This window comes from Hypanus sabinus, chromosome 7 (genome assembly GCF_030144855.1).
Source record: "Hypanus sabinus isolate sHypSab1 chromosome 7, sHypSab1.hap1, whole genome shotgun sequence".
NCBI lineage: Eukaryota > Metazoa > Chordata > Chondrichthyes > Myliobatiformes > Dasyatidae > Hypanus > Hypanus sabinus.
This window is the reverse complement of record NC_082712.1, coordinates 135,538,167-135,553,515: the sequence shown is the minus strand read 5'-3', so window position 1 is coordinate 135,553,515 and position 15,349 is coordinate 135,538,167. Positions and strand designations below refer to the sequence as shown.

General features: G+C 37.7%; 1 protein-coding gene across 1 annotated transcript in view; it reads left to right on the top strand.

The window, feature by feature from the left end:
- Nucleotides 1-15,349, top strand: part of syt8 (synaptotagmin VIII) — an 80,852-nt gene that overhangs the window by 42,718 nt on the left and 22,785 nt on the right. The window contains exons 3-5 of the mRNA XM_059975701.1: nt 6,865-7,028; nt 11,452-11,541; nt 13,271-13,438. Of these exons, the coding sequence (XP_059831684.1) occupies nt 6,865-7,028; nt 11,452-11,541; nt 13,271-13,438 (422 nt within the window). The remainder of the gene's footprint in view (nt 1-6,864; nt 7,029-11,451; nt 11,542-13,270; nt 13,439-15,349) is intronic.

Sequence of the window (15,349 nt, the reverse complement as noted above, 5' to 3'; positions counted from 1 at the left end):
TTAAACTTAAACCCTTTGGATGTCTCTCCTTTGTTTTTGAATCTCTCTATCCCTTTCATTATTTTAACAAATGATTTGTGACTTCAACTTTATATACATCACTTATGAATGCAAAACTCCACAATAAGTGTCTTAATACTTTTTCTTCACTAGAAACAAATTGTTGCTCTACCAAATTTCAATTCCCTTCCATTTTGGCACAATAAAACTATGTGAGACAGATGAGGATGATAAATTTCATGTACCATCATCTCATTTGCTATTTTTAATGTATCTACTGTAAAAGAGGTAGACACATTGCACTTGTTACCATTTCCAGAGTTGATATGACTGAAAGGAGCAGGATTATCTGCATAGTATCTTTCAATGGAATCCTGCTATCTTACTTTTATTCTTCCAAATGATATCTATAGCTACAACAAAGCAAAGGATCTAGTATTGCAGAACAATATACAGTGGCCCTTCTGTTTCAGAAGACCTAACTTACAGAAATCAAATTTTGACGTATTTATCATATATACATTGCAATGTACATTGAAAGGCGTCATTGGCATTAACCAATACAATCTAAGGATCCAACACAACTTGGCTCAGTCCACAAGTGTCAACACACATTCCAGCACCAACTTAGCATGTCAGTAGAACAACACAATCAACAACAACAACAACAACAACAACATAACAAAGCAAAACAACAATAGCAAAACAAACCTCTTTACCAGCCTTCCACTCTCCCTCCAACTCACTCACAGACAGGCCTCCAACCCCAGGTCAAGACACTTCCTGGCTTAGACTCTCAGACCTAGCAGACATTGGACTCATGAATAATCCCATAAATTATTAAAAAAATCCAATGTAGTATAATAATAATAAAATATTAATGATAAAATTAGATACACTATATGTTCTTTTAGTTTAATGATAAGTAGTTTTAGCGTGAACACTTGAAGATGTTTCATGAAATGGAAGTATGGTAGATAGTATAAGCAGAGCCATGTGATAAGGGTAGCTATAGAAAATAGGGATGTTTGATTAAGAAAACATCAGTTTATGACAATTCCCAGGAAAGGAACCCTTACATAACTTGAAGACCGCCTGATGTATTTGTTCAGCACCAAAACACGGGTCTGGGGCAACATTTATCCTGCTGCATGTGGTGTCCCCGTTGTGTCAAACATTGTATTATTCATCAAAATGCTTATTCCTCATAAATTTGGCTTGGGTCGAAGAAGCAAAGTGCCATTGTGCTATTGTTGGTGTGACAAATAAGACTGATGATTTTTTAGCCATTGTTCCCTTTTAATCTAAGTTCTTCCTCTAAATATTTTATGAAGTTTTCAAATTCATTTTAAGGATGACTCTTTGAAGTCCTGCCAAAGGGTTTCAGCCCAAAACGTCGACTGTTCTCTTTTTCATAGATGCTACCTGACCTGCTGAGTTCCTCCAGCATTTTGTGTGTGTGGCTCAGATTTCCAGCATCTGCAGATTTTTTCTAGTTTGTGAAATGCTCTTTTCTTGCATTTGTATGCTATCAGTTAATGTATTCAGAATGCATCCTAACACCAGCTCAGAAATTGGAGAAAGGCCTTGTTACAAAACTGTTCCATTGTATTTTATCTTTGTTCTTTGTGGTATTGGTCAGCAATATTGATCTAGGTTTTAATCAACAGTCTCTCCCTCAAGAATTTTACATAAATAAAGTTATTTAATACTAAATAACTTAATAATACTTGATAACTTTAGTTATTAATTACTACAGCATGAGGCTGTCACAGACCAGGAAATTACAGTGCAAAGCATTGATTACAGCAAAGAGTCAAAAAGAATTGTTTTAGTCAGGAACAAATGTGCCTAGTTAGTATATTCTGGAATGATTCTGTCTGATAAGCAACATTAAACAAATTTCAAAGGGAAATGCTTTCGAAAATAAATCCATAATTTGTTCACTTGGGCTCTTGTGGGCAATTAATTCAATTTGGACAAAATAATCAGCAATATCTTGACTCTTCTCACAGTGATTAACAAAGTCTTTGGAGTTCTTGAATATTGCTTGTTAAACCAATTAAGGTGGAGAACCATTATATGTCAGTTTCTTGTTAATTACTAATTGGTGCTATACTGAGGGAATCAACAGATGCACCTGTTTTAAATCTCATTGGACTGGATTGTGCTTAATTGTGAATACTGTACTGTTGAGAACTGCAACAATCCGTTGTCTGCTGTTCAATATATCATTAATGTTTGCATCTGCACGAAAGTCAGAGATATGCCGGTGCATCTGACCTCTCAACTGTAACTGGACTTAACTGCTTCATTTTTATCTAAATTAATTGAATGAAATTGCTCATAGCATTTATTCATTATCATTCTATCCAATAGTCCAGTGACAGCTACATAACATTCTGAATTGAGGACCTAGGTGCATTTTGAATTGTGTCCTTTAATTTTATGCAAGCTTTGAGTGGTACACGAACAGAACAACCTATTCATTTACGTAACGTGTGAAATATCACCAAGGTATTGTGTTGACTTTTTCTTATATTGAACTGTGTATATTTTAAGTAATTGCCTGCAATAAAATGTGCTTTTATCTTTTTCACATTTTAAAAATATTTTTCATATTTTAGGTGAACTGTTTTTGAATGTCTCCGATTGTCAGGACATTTTAAAAAAGTGACAGATTGTTTGGACAGCTGTGAACTGTCAAAAGTCATCAGACTATTAAGTGGACCGTGGGGTTCCTACACCTGAAACCTGGTGGCATTTATAGCATGTTTGCATTTGTAGAATGACTCTACCTCTAGCATGACCCATTCTGTGGTGCTTTGACAAGTGAAATGCCCTTTAGGCTTAAGGTTTGGTCTGAGTGCAGGTTGTATGTTGATACAGCTTGTTGTTTCTGTAGCGAAAATTTTACCACTGTCAGGCTGAAATGGGTTTGGCCAGCTACTTGGACTCAGCGCTGACAAACTCACCAATGTGCTCAACTTTTCTGACTTTGCTGGGCCAAATGTGGAGGACTGAACAAGCTCGTTGACCACCTCAGGGAATGAGTAGCAATACATTGCAGCAGCTCTGTGATGATTGGGCCTCAGCCAATGTACCTCTGAGGGCCTGCCACTGCTGATATTCAGAAACTGTAAAATTCCTGTTAAGTAATTATAATATTAAAAGCAAAACTTTTAAACAATTAAAATATTCCTAAATAAATAATTTTAAATGAAACATTGTCCTAATTTACAGGTCTGGAATTCCATCACAAATGAATGGTAATTTTAATCCTATGCACCACAGAGGCTAGTTCTCCACTGAAAAAGTGGAAATCCAAGCACATTTGTGTTTCATTTAATTCCAGTCTTTTGTATGTCCCCTCTTTTCTTTGAATGAAACCCAGTCTCACAAAATGAAATTTCTTTGGAAATTTCCTTCCTAAACCATACTAGTTCTCGTCTCCTTTCACCCTCTTATCCTTCAAGACCTTTTCTGGAAGTTACCTCTCTGGGAAAGATTTTGATGAACAGCACCATAAAACATTTGTTCTCAGATGATCACCATCAGAGCCACCAATATTATCAATATGAATAAAAGATGACTTCAACAAAGTGTATTCATAAATTTGCAAACACACATTTAAAATCAGAATTCTGTCCTAAACTGTGCATTTTATTATCAGAACAAATGTTAAAATTAAGTGCTAAAAGTTCAATATTTTTCTTACAAAACATAATTACCAAACATCTAAAAGAGAAAATGAAATATTGCTTCTCCTTTACTCATTTAAAAATAGCTTCCGTGTCTCTTTGCCTGTTTATTTCATAGTATATATTTCTGATACTCATTTTTGCCATGTGTTGTTATTTCAGTCTGCTCTTGTGGATATTAACCCAGTTTTTCCATGATGGGTACAAATGATTTGAAATAGATTTTGAACAGCCTTCAGTAAAATTATCTAAATAACCTAAAAATCTAGAATTTTACTCATGACCATCAGGTGTAGTGCTGGACAGTTGTAGGGTGCATACCACAATTTCTCTTCTTCATCCTCCCCTCAGGATTGAGGTTGACTTACTTCCACTGAGGTTCGATGGATTCAGAGTTGATTAATGAGGCTGATGTGAGATCTACAGACTATTCCACAAATAGGGCAGGAGGTATTTGATGGGATAGGTGGGTGGGCAGTTTCTGGGGAAGAACCCTCTTTCTGCAGCTTACACATGGGCATCTGATGCATGGGCTCTAGGTTCTCAATATCACATTCAACACACTACTGTTTAACACAGGGATTTAAATAAAAAAAAACACTGAGAATTAATTCAGGCATAAGGAAAATAACGCAAATGTTTGGACCCAATTATTCAAGGTCCTTGTCAGAGCATTAATATTTAAGGTCACGTTACATTAGAAGAGGGGAGAAGAGAGGGGGCTTAGGGAGGGATTTCTTAAAAGATTTAGTAAACTGATTATTTTAATTTGTGAGTTGAAAAGGAAGTACCTGAGCATGAAGCTGGGTTATGCAGTTGTGTGGGTAACAGTCAGATTCGGTGCTGGGGGGGTTTAGAACTTAAAGGATAAAAATGTGAGGATAACAATGTTAAATATGGAATATTGGAGTGAATGAAGGTGAAAATGAGAGAGTAAGAGCATAGAAAATAAAGGACTTGCTTTTTAAATTTGTCTTTTGAGCCCATTTCAGGATTACACAGGGAGTTGGCAGTTCGTAAGGGTGATAAACTGCCATAGAGCAAGCCTTTTAAAAATTCTATATTAATTCCATGTTATTCTCCCCACATTCCCTTCTCAGATTTTCTACTCACTTACACATTAGGGGTAATTTGCAGTGGCCAGTGAACCTAGCAACCTACACATCTTTACAATGTAGCAGAAAACTAAAGCATACAGTGGAAGCCCTTATGGTCAAAGGGACAATGTGCAAGCTCCAAACAGACCACACTGGAAGTCAGGGTTGAGCCCTGATCATTATAGCTGTCAGTAATATATTGAGGTCCATTCATCTAGTTTTGTTGAATGAATATAAATTGAGAAAAACTTTAAACTTAATATAATTCTGATGATTAATTATCGATAATAGACTGATTCTGAATTTTGAGAAAATAACTAAAAAAGACCAAGGAAGGCCTTTTGCTCCTTTTATTTCTGGCAAATTATTTTCATTCAGCTTGGGAAAATAACTCTGGTATATACAAGTAAATGAATGTCTATTCTGCCTTGAAGTGATAGAACTGCATCCTGAGCAAAAATATGTAGAAAAACCCAAGCCCTGTTTCAAAGTTAATGCCTCAATCTTAGTTTCCAGATGAAGAACAAGGGGCAGAGTGAATGAAGGAGAAGGTACAGTAAATGATACGAGGGAGGTTGGGGGAGAAGATGAGATAATTGGTAGTAAAGCTATCCGAAGGGGCTAGCAAAGGTTCGCTGGAGGATATAAATAGAAGCAGATGAATGAAATGTGAGATATCAGAAGCGGAGAGAGGAAAGAAAATAGATGTTAGAAAAGTGAAGTACAAAACTGGAGAAATGATTACTGAAGTTATCGAATTTGATGTTGAATCCTGAACTGTGTAATATGCCAAGCTGATAATTTTTTGTACAGTATAGAAGTCCAAATACCTACTTTGGATGAAAGGTCTTTGCCCTGAAATATTAATTCTGCTACTCTCTCTCTGAATGGTATTTTGACCTGCTGTGCGTTTCCAGCATTTTCTGTTCTTATAAACTGACAAAAGTGTTGCTACTTATTCTATTTAGAATGTTGAATCCCTTTAACCTGTAAATTCCAATTCCAGCTATAGTTTTGCTGGAGCTACCAGGTGTGTACGAGTCTTCAATAATAAGCAACTATATATGGAAATAACACACATACATGTATATAGAAAGCTAGATAATTACCCAAATAATTTTTGAATGGTAAAATGACATTGGGAACAGGTGGCTTTCTGCTTTTGGTCATTGCAAAGCTAATTTAGAACAAATGCAGATAGAGTACTCATTGTTAGAGAAGGATTGAGACCAGTTGTTGAAGTGGATCAGAGTGGTGTTGAATCCTTTAACAACATAAGTGACATGAAAATATTGCTTGCTAAACCCAGCAAACTTATAGTGCTTGGTCTTGTTACTTGTTATTGTCATTTGCTCTATTCCCACACCTGAATCCTGTTGATCTAGCCTCTTGGACTTCTGAATGATGGCAGGACCTCCAGCAGTCTAGTAACGAGGGCCACTCCCTCCCACCCCCACAAGCTTTATTAATTCTGAGGGTTTTTTTAAATCATGTTTTAAATATCTCTGATATTTACAGAATGAACTATAAATGTCCACCACACTAAACAGAAGTGTCTACGGTCTAAACAAGAAACAAATTTGTATAATTCTCATTAGTCTCAATTTTTCTGGTAAGCGACCAGCTTTTCCTATTTTAAGGATGTTCAAGAAGGTGGCTCACTGCCACCTCGTCAAAGGATCTAGAGATGGGCAAGTGCTGACATTGCCAGTGATTAATGCATCCTGAAAACTGAATAAGTTAAAATAAAGTAACTGTTAATGATAAAGCCCTATGACTGAGATTTGTAGCTGTTCTAAAGAGGAAGAATACATTGACAATTAGAATCATGATAAAGTCAAAACCAGGACAGATTTTGGGGACCAGGCCTGGGATTATAGTGGAAACAAGTGTGGCTTTTAACCAGTACTGAAATTGGATTTGGAAGTCAGATCTTAAAGATGTGACTTGATTAAAGTTAGGGTCTCTATGGTCCTCCTTCAAACTGATATTCATGCTGTTTGTTACTTGCTTTAATTTTCAATTCCCAATTCATTCATCATTCTCTTCTCTTGTTTGTTACTCAGTACCAAAATGGGCCTTGATTGCCATCTGTGTAGGTGTGGGTCTTGTTATCCTCATCTGTGTCATCTGTATCTGTGTGAAATGCTGCTGCAAAAAGAAGAAGAAAAAGAAAAAGAAGGATCAACTTAACTTGCAAAGTATGAATGGCTCTGTCACAACAAATCTGGTGGGTGTTTCATAACAATGTTCATTGCATTTCTGGAATTGTACTCTTTGCAGAATGATTCTATTGCAGCATCTTTTAGAAGGACATTTTCCTGAAACAAACATTGAGTGATTCTTAAGTACCACAAAAAATATTTTGTCATTTTGTCTGCATGACAAGTCTGCAAAGTCATAACATCATAACACTAAAGCTTTGACTTAACATAAGCATTGTCTTGAGATGTCACAGCACTGAATTGGGGTATAAACAACCAGTATGGAGGGGAATGGTCTTGAACAAATTAAGCACAACAAGGAAGAATTTTAAATTAGAAGTGTTTAGGGTCAATGAGAGTGGAAGTGATGGATGAATCATACATGTTGCAAAATAAGACCAGGGCAAGAGAATTTTGGAAGGGTTGATGTCTAGAAAACATGGACAATGGTAAGAAGGAGAAGCACGTGATCCACATCATAGAGGAGGGCTAATATTCTCATAATCATTGTTGCATGCACATTCGTGCTTTAGGAGAGAAATGGAAGAAGTTTGAAATAGTTTGAATAGTATGAATCATAGTAACAAGTTAGCTAAATGTGATTTCAGTCTCCTGAATTCTATCATATGATTAATTAACACAGAGGTTGCTCAAGAGCTCTGCAGAGAGAATGAAGGCATTATTTTGTGTACTCACTACAATGATTTATAAAGCTGACTCATTGCAATTAGAGCTCACCCTGTTTCTTCCTGTTTCCTCTTCCCACAATTCTAGTTTATGCATCCAATCAGGCCAGATGCTTTCTTTTGTTCCAATAGGCAAATTTAGAGGAATAGTTATTCAGCTTTTAATTCTGAATCATGCAAGCTGAAAAGTTCAAAACAAAATCAATCACCACAATAAAACTTGCATGTAGATAGTGACTTGTAACATAGTAACTTTTCTTGAAATGCTGCCTAAAACTTCGTTGGAAAGCAAAATTTGGGAAGTTACACAGACATAGAATTGCTGAATTTGTAAGCCAGAAGCACAACAAGCAATTCAGAAAACTGAGTTCAATCCAGAATGATGGCTTTGGAAATTAAAGTCAAGTCATCAGCTATTTCTTTTCAGGAATAAAGTAAATGACAAAGATAAAAATCACCTGGTTCACATATCTGTAAGAAGAGGAAATCTACCATTGTGATTCATCTGGTCTGCATGTGGCTCTAGAACAATCAATGCGGTTGACTTCTACATGCTTTTTGAATTGCCCTAGCAAGCAATTGAATTCAAGACCACTTAGTGAGCCACTAAGTTCAAGACCGCCATTTCTTGGCCTGTCAGCAATGTCTAGATCCTAATAAATGCGTTCATTTTTCTTTTCAAAATTGTCCAGAAGCTTGGTTAAAGAACTGAATTTTAAGAAGCATCTTAAAGGAGTTGAAAGCAATAGAGGGGTGGAGCAACTCTGAGAGAAAGTCTCAAAGCTTCAGTTGTTATAAGCATAATGCCAGCAATAGTGGAACAATTAAAATTCAGATCAAACGTGAAGCCAATGTTGCAAGACTGCTAATATCTTGTAAGGTTGAGAACTTTATTGAACTGCAGAATGCTAAGTGCATACTGTAAGTGGCAATGACCCATCACTCATGGATGAGCTCAATGCCTTTTGTGCATCCTTAATGGGGAGAACTATGATGACACCCATACAAGCCACTATATCTCTGGATGACCCTGTAATTTCATTCTCTGGTGCTATTGTCCAGACATCCTGCAAGAGGCTGAATCCGTGAACGTCTTCCGATCCAGATGGCATGCCTAAAGATCTGTGTGACCCAACTGGCTGAAGTATTTATGGACATATTCAACCTTTTAATTCCATGATCTGAGGTTCCCACCAGCTTCAAGAAGGCAGCAGTTGTACCAGTGCCTCAGAAAAGTGTCATGACCTGCCTCATTGACTACCATACAGTGGCACTTACATCAACCATAATGAAGTGCTTCAAGAAGTTGGTTATGGCATGAATCAACCCATGCCTCAGAAATGACCTGGAACTGCATAAGTTTGCCATTCACCAACATCATCCCATCCAAACTCATCACCAAACTTCAAGACATGGGCCTCTGTACCTTTAATACAACTAAATACTTAACTTTCTCACTAGCAGACCTCAGTCTGTGAGGACTGCTAACAACATCTCCTGCTGCTGATCATCAACACAGATGCATCTTAAGGCTTAGTTCCCTACTCTACTCATTATATACACAGGACTACAGCTCCAATGCCATTTTCAAATCTGCCGTTGATACTACAGTTGCTGGGCGTGTCTCTAATGATGATGAATCAGCTTACCTGAGTGAGATAGGTTACTTGGTTGAGTGGTCCTGCAAAAACTTCTCATTCAGTGTCAGCAAAACTAAGGAACTGATTGTTGACTTCAGGAAGGAGAAGGAGGAAAAATATGCAACAGTTTACACTGGGGCGCTGGAGATGGAGAAAGTCAGTAGCTCAAAACTTATGGGTCCAAACGTACCACTGGATGACCTGTGTTTGGTCCAGCACATAGATGCAGTCATAAGGAAAGTGTGCCCCCTCTTTACTTTCTTAGGAAGTTAAAGAGGTTTGGCTTGACAGCAAACACTCTAACAAACCCATACAGATGTGCTGTTGGAAGGATCCTGATGCACTGTGGTATCATGGTCTGGTATGGCAATTTGAATGAACAGGAATAAAAGAAGCTGCAGAGAGTAGTGGACTTGGTACAACGCATCACGGGCACTTCTCTTCCTACTGTTGGTCACACCTACAGGAGGAACTGCCTTAAGAAGGCAACGTGCAAAGACCCACACTATTGAATCCAATGCAACTTGGTGCTGCAGGAGGCACAGAAGCCTGATACCACACCACCAGGTTCGAGAACAGCTACTTCATTTCAACCATTCAGTTCTTGAACCAATGAGCAAAACCACAATCACGACAGTTTAGCAACACTTTGACCACTTAGCACTAAAATGGACTGTTCTTTTTTGTTCTGTTGTGTTCTCTTGTAAAAATTGTATATAATTTATATTTCACCATGTAAATGATGCTCTATGGGTGACACGGTGGCCAGTGCCCTGATCATTTCCTATTGCTGTCAGCAGGAATCTGTACGTTTTCCCATGACTGTGTACTTTTCCTCTGCGTGCTCTGCTCTGGTTTTCACCCACAATTAGGATTGGTAAATCGTAGGCAAGCTACTGTATGTTGGTGCCAGAAGCATGGAGACACTTGCCCAGCATAACATCCAACTATGTTCGCTACGAGTGACCATATTTCATTGTATGTTCTGATGTTTCAATATACAGGTAACAAATAAAGCTAATCTTAATGTGCCTGTGATGATACTGCAAGCAAGTTTTTCATTACACCTGTGCCTACATGTGCTTGCGCATATGACAGTAAACTTTACTGGCTGACAGCAAGGAATGACTTTCGTTAAAAGCAGGATGCAGAATTTTACGCTTGAGATGTTATAGAATTGGAAACCAAGGTAGATTCACAAGTACAGGAATGATAAGTTAACAGTACTTGGTGCAAGTTTAAATACAGACAACATAGTTTAAATGTATGGGTAAATTATGGGAAGATTACAGACTGTTACAGGAACAGATTTTATTATTCACACTTTCCATTCTGGCAAAATATGTATGTCAATTTTATTTATTTAGAGATACAGCTCAGAATGGGCCCTCCCAGCTCTTTGAGCCGCACCACCCAGCGACCTATGACAACCCCAAGTTAACCCTAACCTAATCACAGGACAATTTAAATGACCAATTAACCTACCTGGTACATCGTTGTACTATGGGAGGAAACCTGAGGACCCAGAGAAAATGCAGGCATTCCACAGGAGCTCCGAACCCCAACACCCCGAGCTGTAATAGCTTCACACTAACCACTACACCACTGTGGCTCCCTTTTATGCTCTTCATTCATCGGTTAGTGTACTTAATATGAAATTGTTAAGTACAATTTACGCAAGAGTACATTGGTAGCAGTGCATCGTGAAATGTTTGTATTCAAAACCTGTAATGTATTTATAAGAATATTGTGACACTAGTGGATTTTTGTGAACCATGTTCATTACTGAGTAACGTCTGAGAGAGCACTTTATGTGTTATGAAGGCTTCAGTACCAAAGTGCAACACAAAAATCGCAGGAACACAAGTTTACTGTAATGCATTATGTTTGCTCAACAGAATATAATTTGCTGCTTTCTGCATTACAGTAACATTTGTTATCCATATCACTCACTGATATTACATTCAAATTACACTAAATTTACTAATTCTGCACAAAATTTTCTACAGTGGTTTCTGTTCATCTTTCCATTTGGATACCTAATCAATTTACATGTCTACTTTTAGTTAAGTTAGAGAGAGTTAAACCTTTAATGATGGTTAGTTTTCTATCATGTTGTAAAGGTGCAGCCAGACATGGATGATTTGGAAGGGAACTATGAGAACTATGGAAAATTGCAATATTCCTTGGATTATGATGCCAAGAATGAAAACGTAAGTATAAAATTGCAGTAGCAACAGTGAACTAGCAACGCATCATTTGGAATTTGGAATGTATTCAGTCAGGTATCCTGTTTGTCACAACTCAGATAGTCACTACTTGGATATACTTAAGTCCTGACAAAGGGTCTCGGCCCAAAATGTCGACAAAGTTTCTCCCTATAGATGCTGCCTGGCCTACTGCATACCACCAGCATTTTGTGTGTGTTGCTTGGATATACTTAATTTAGGTAAGTGTAAGATACAAGGTAATACTTGGCAGGTGATGATTTCCACAATTACTTACCTATTGGGCTTTACACATACAGTGACCTCTTTGGTTAATAGGGGAAGGAACTTCGGAGTCTCTAGAACCAAAGTACAATATTTCAAATAGAAATAGAGAGAGAAAATGAATATAACAAAGATGAAGGTGTCACTATGTTAGAACTGGAAGATCAGGAGGGATGGACGACAAAGGTATATATACCACCGGACTAGTCATGCCTAGGCATCATCCCTGATGAAGATGGCCGAGTTTGTCATTAAAATATTGGTTAAAATCGATGCCTGTACCTGGCTGGAAGCTTGAGAAGAGTTTATTAGACAGTATTTTAATCCCAGTAAATTTAACATTGAGTACCTCACGGTTAATGGAGGAGATATTGGGCCATATGTTAGGTTGAAATACAACCCATGATATTGGGTCTGCTCCCATCTCTTGGCTGCCAAAGTCTGAATTGAAAGAGGGAGACTCTACTGCTTTCCCCTTCTACATTTATCAGCAGGGATGGGGTGATCTGAGTAAATTTACATCAGTTCTCTTATATGCACACAATTAGCTGTGGAATATTACAAAAATGACTTCCATTTTTTATTTGTCAGTGAAGTGACATTCTTTCCCTTATCCTGAAGAAAGCAGTCTATAAAGATGAATTGATCACTCTGAGATGGATTTATTGATGTTATTTGCTGTCAGGCAAAGGAAATCCTGAGGTCTAGCAGTTGTAATTGTACTAACAATCTAGAGGAATCACCAATTGACATTGAAGAACTTCCACAGACAACAGAAAGCGCAATTTGTGGTTAAATAGTAAACATTTTGCAGACAATGAAATAAAACATCCATACATATAAGAATAAGGTAGGTGTTTTATAATATATGACAAATATTCTAACATATATATTTTGAAATATTTATCTATGCTTGGAGACTTTACTATGCTGTAATTTTGGTTTGATGATAAAAATTCCCTTTGTGCAACTCGTGCACAAAACCCAGTTTTTCAGGGTGTCTTAATGCAGTAATCATTTATTTACAGAATAATTTATAAGGACCTTGATGAAAGGTCTTGGCCTGAAATGCCAACTCTGTTTTCCTTTCCATAGGTGCTGCCTGACCTGCAGAGTTCCTCCAGCATTTTGTGTGTACTAATAACTTATAAATTCCTGAACCATTTAAGCCACTGATTTCTGGAGATTATGCTGAAGAAGACTGCACAATAGTCAAATGTTTGAAGGAGCCATGAATCACTGACAACAAGTGTGTGTGTGTGTGTGTGTGTGTGTGTGTGTGTGTGTGTGTGTGTGTGTGTGTGTTGTTCCAGAATTACTCTCAAGACTTTTGGTGTCAAAAAAATTACTGATCATGATTACTTGCAAAATCTGAGCTATGGTATCAAGTTGAACATTTTTAAACCAGGATCTTACTAAGTTGCATCTGCTATGCCTATATTTCTTGCAGCTCAATGTTGGAGTTCTACAGGCAACGGAATTAAAGGCTATGGATTTTGGAGGAACATCTGATCCTTATGTCACTGTGTACCTTCACCCAAAAAAGAATCCAAAATATGAAACTAAGGTCCATAGAAAAACACTAGATCCTGTCTTTAAAGAACAATTTTCATTCAAGGTATGTGTTACATTAATTTTGAATGCTATTAGTAAATCTCCACCCTGGGCTCGACCAATTGAATAAAAATCAAAGGTCAATAACTGGTGTTGATTCACAAGTGCCTACTCTTGGGAATGTGGTCCAGCTGTTTAAATTGAAGAATGTTTTGCAAAGTTGATCAAGATTGTCAAAAGTCATTCTGTAAAAGAAGTTATCCAATCAGAGTTTTTCCAACTCTTTGCCTCCCACCAGTCAGTCAATCTTCTCTCTGTGCTAGTATCTTTCCTGTAATACCATGGACTCTTATCTTGTTGAGCTGCCTCATGTGTGGCACCTTGTCAAAGGCCTTCTGAAAATCCACTGACTCATTTATCTGTCCTGCTTGTTATTTCCTCGAAGAATTCCAGCAGATTTATCAGGCAAGATTCCCCATTAAGGAAACCATGCTGACTTTGGCCTATTTTGTCATGTGCCTCCAAGTACCCTGAAACCTCTCCTTAAAATAGACTCCAACATCTTTCAGAAGTCAGGTTAACTGGCCTATAATTTCCTTTCTTCTCCCTCCTTCTTAAAGAATGGAGTAACATTTGCAATTCTCTAGTCCTCCAAAACCATTCCAGAATCTAGAAATATCACTACTAATTCCCCCACAATCAACTTTAGCCAGCTCCTCTCTCATGCCTTTGTAATATCCTTTACTCCACTATAATTAATGCATCCAATTTTAGCTTCTCCTTCTCAAACATCAGGGTGAACTCTATCATATTATGATCACTATCTCCTAAGAGTTCCTTTACCTTAAGTTCCCTAATTGAATCTGGGTCATTCCATTACACTAAATCTGGAATTGCTGTTCTCCTAATGAGCTTAATCACAAGCTGTTCTAAAAAGCTAGCTTGGAGGCATTCTACAAATTCCTTTTAATAAGAACATAAGAAATAGGAGCAGGAGTAGGCCATCTGGCCCATCGAGCCTGCCCCACCATTCAATAAGATCATGGATGATCTGTCTGTAAACTCAGCTCCATCTACCTGCCTTTTCTCCATAACCCTTAATTCTCCTACTATGTAAAAATCTATCTAACTGTTTCTCAAATATATTTAGTGAAAAAGCCTCAACTGCTTCCCTGGGCAGAAATTCCACAGATTCACCACTCTCTGGGAAAAACAACTGCTCCTCATCTCTGTCCTAAGACTTCTCCCCTTGATTTTGAGGCAATGTCCCCAGTTCTAGTCTCACATACCAATGGAAACAACTTTCCTACTTCTATATTATCTATCCCTTTCAAAATTTTGTATGTTTCTATAAGATCCCCTCTCATTCTTCTGAACTTCAGAGAGCATAGTCCCAGACGACTTAATCTCGCCTCATAGGTTAACCCCTTCATCCCTGGAATCAACTTGGTGAACCTCCTCTGCACTGCCTCCAAAGCCAATATAACCTTCCTCAAGTATGGAGACCAGAACTGCACACAGTCCTCCAGGTGAGGCCTCACCAGTACCCTGTATACTGTAGTTGCAGCATGATCTCCCTGCTCTTGAATTCAATCTCTCTAGCAATGAAAGCCAACATTTTGTTTTTCTCCTTAATAACCTGTTGTATCTGCAAGCCAAGTTTTTTGCAATTCATAGGGATCCGGCACCAACCTAATGTTCCCAGTCTATCTGCATATTGAATTCTCCATGACTATCTCAATATTGTCCTTTTTACATGCCTTTTCTACCTCCCAATGTAATATGTAGCCCACACCCTGGCTACTCTTCAGAGGCATGTATATAATTTCCATCAACATATTTTTTAAGCAATTTCTTAACTCTAACCACAAGGTTTCTACATCTTCTGATCCAATGTCACCTCTCCCTAAGGATTGGATTTCATGTTTTAACAACAGAACCGCCCCAAACCCTCTGCTTATCTGCCAATCCTTTT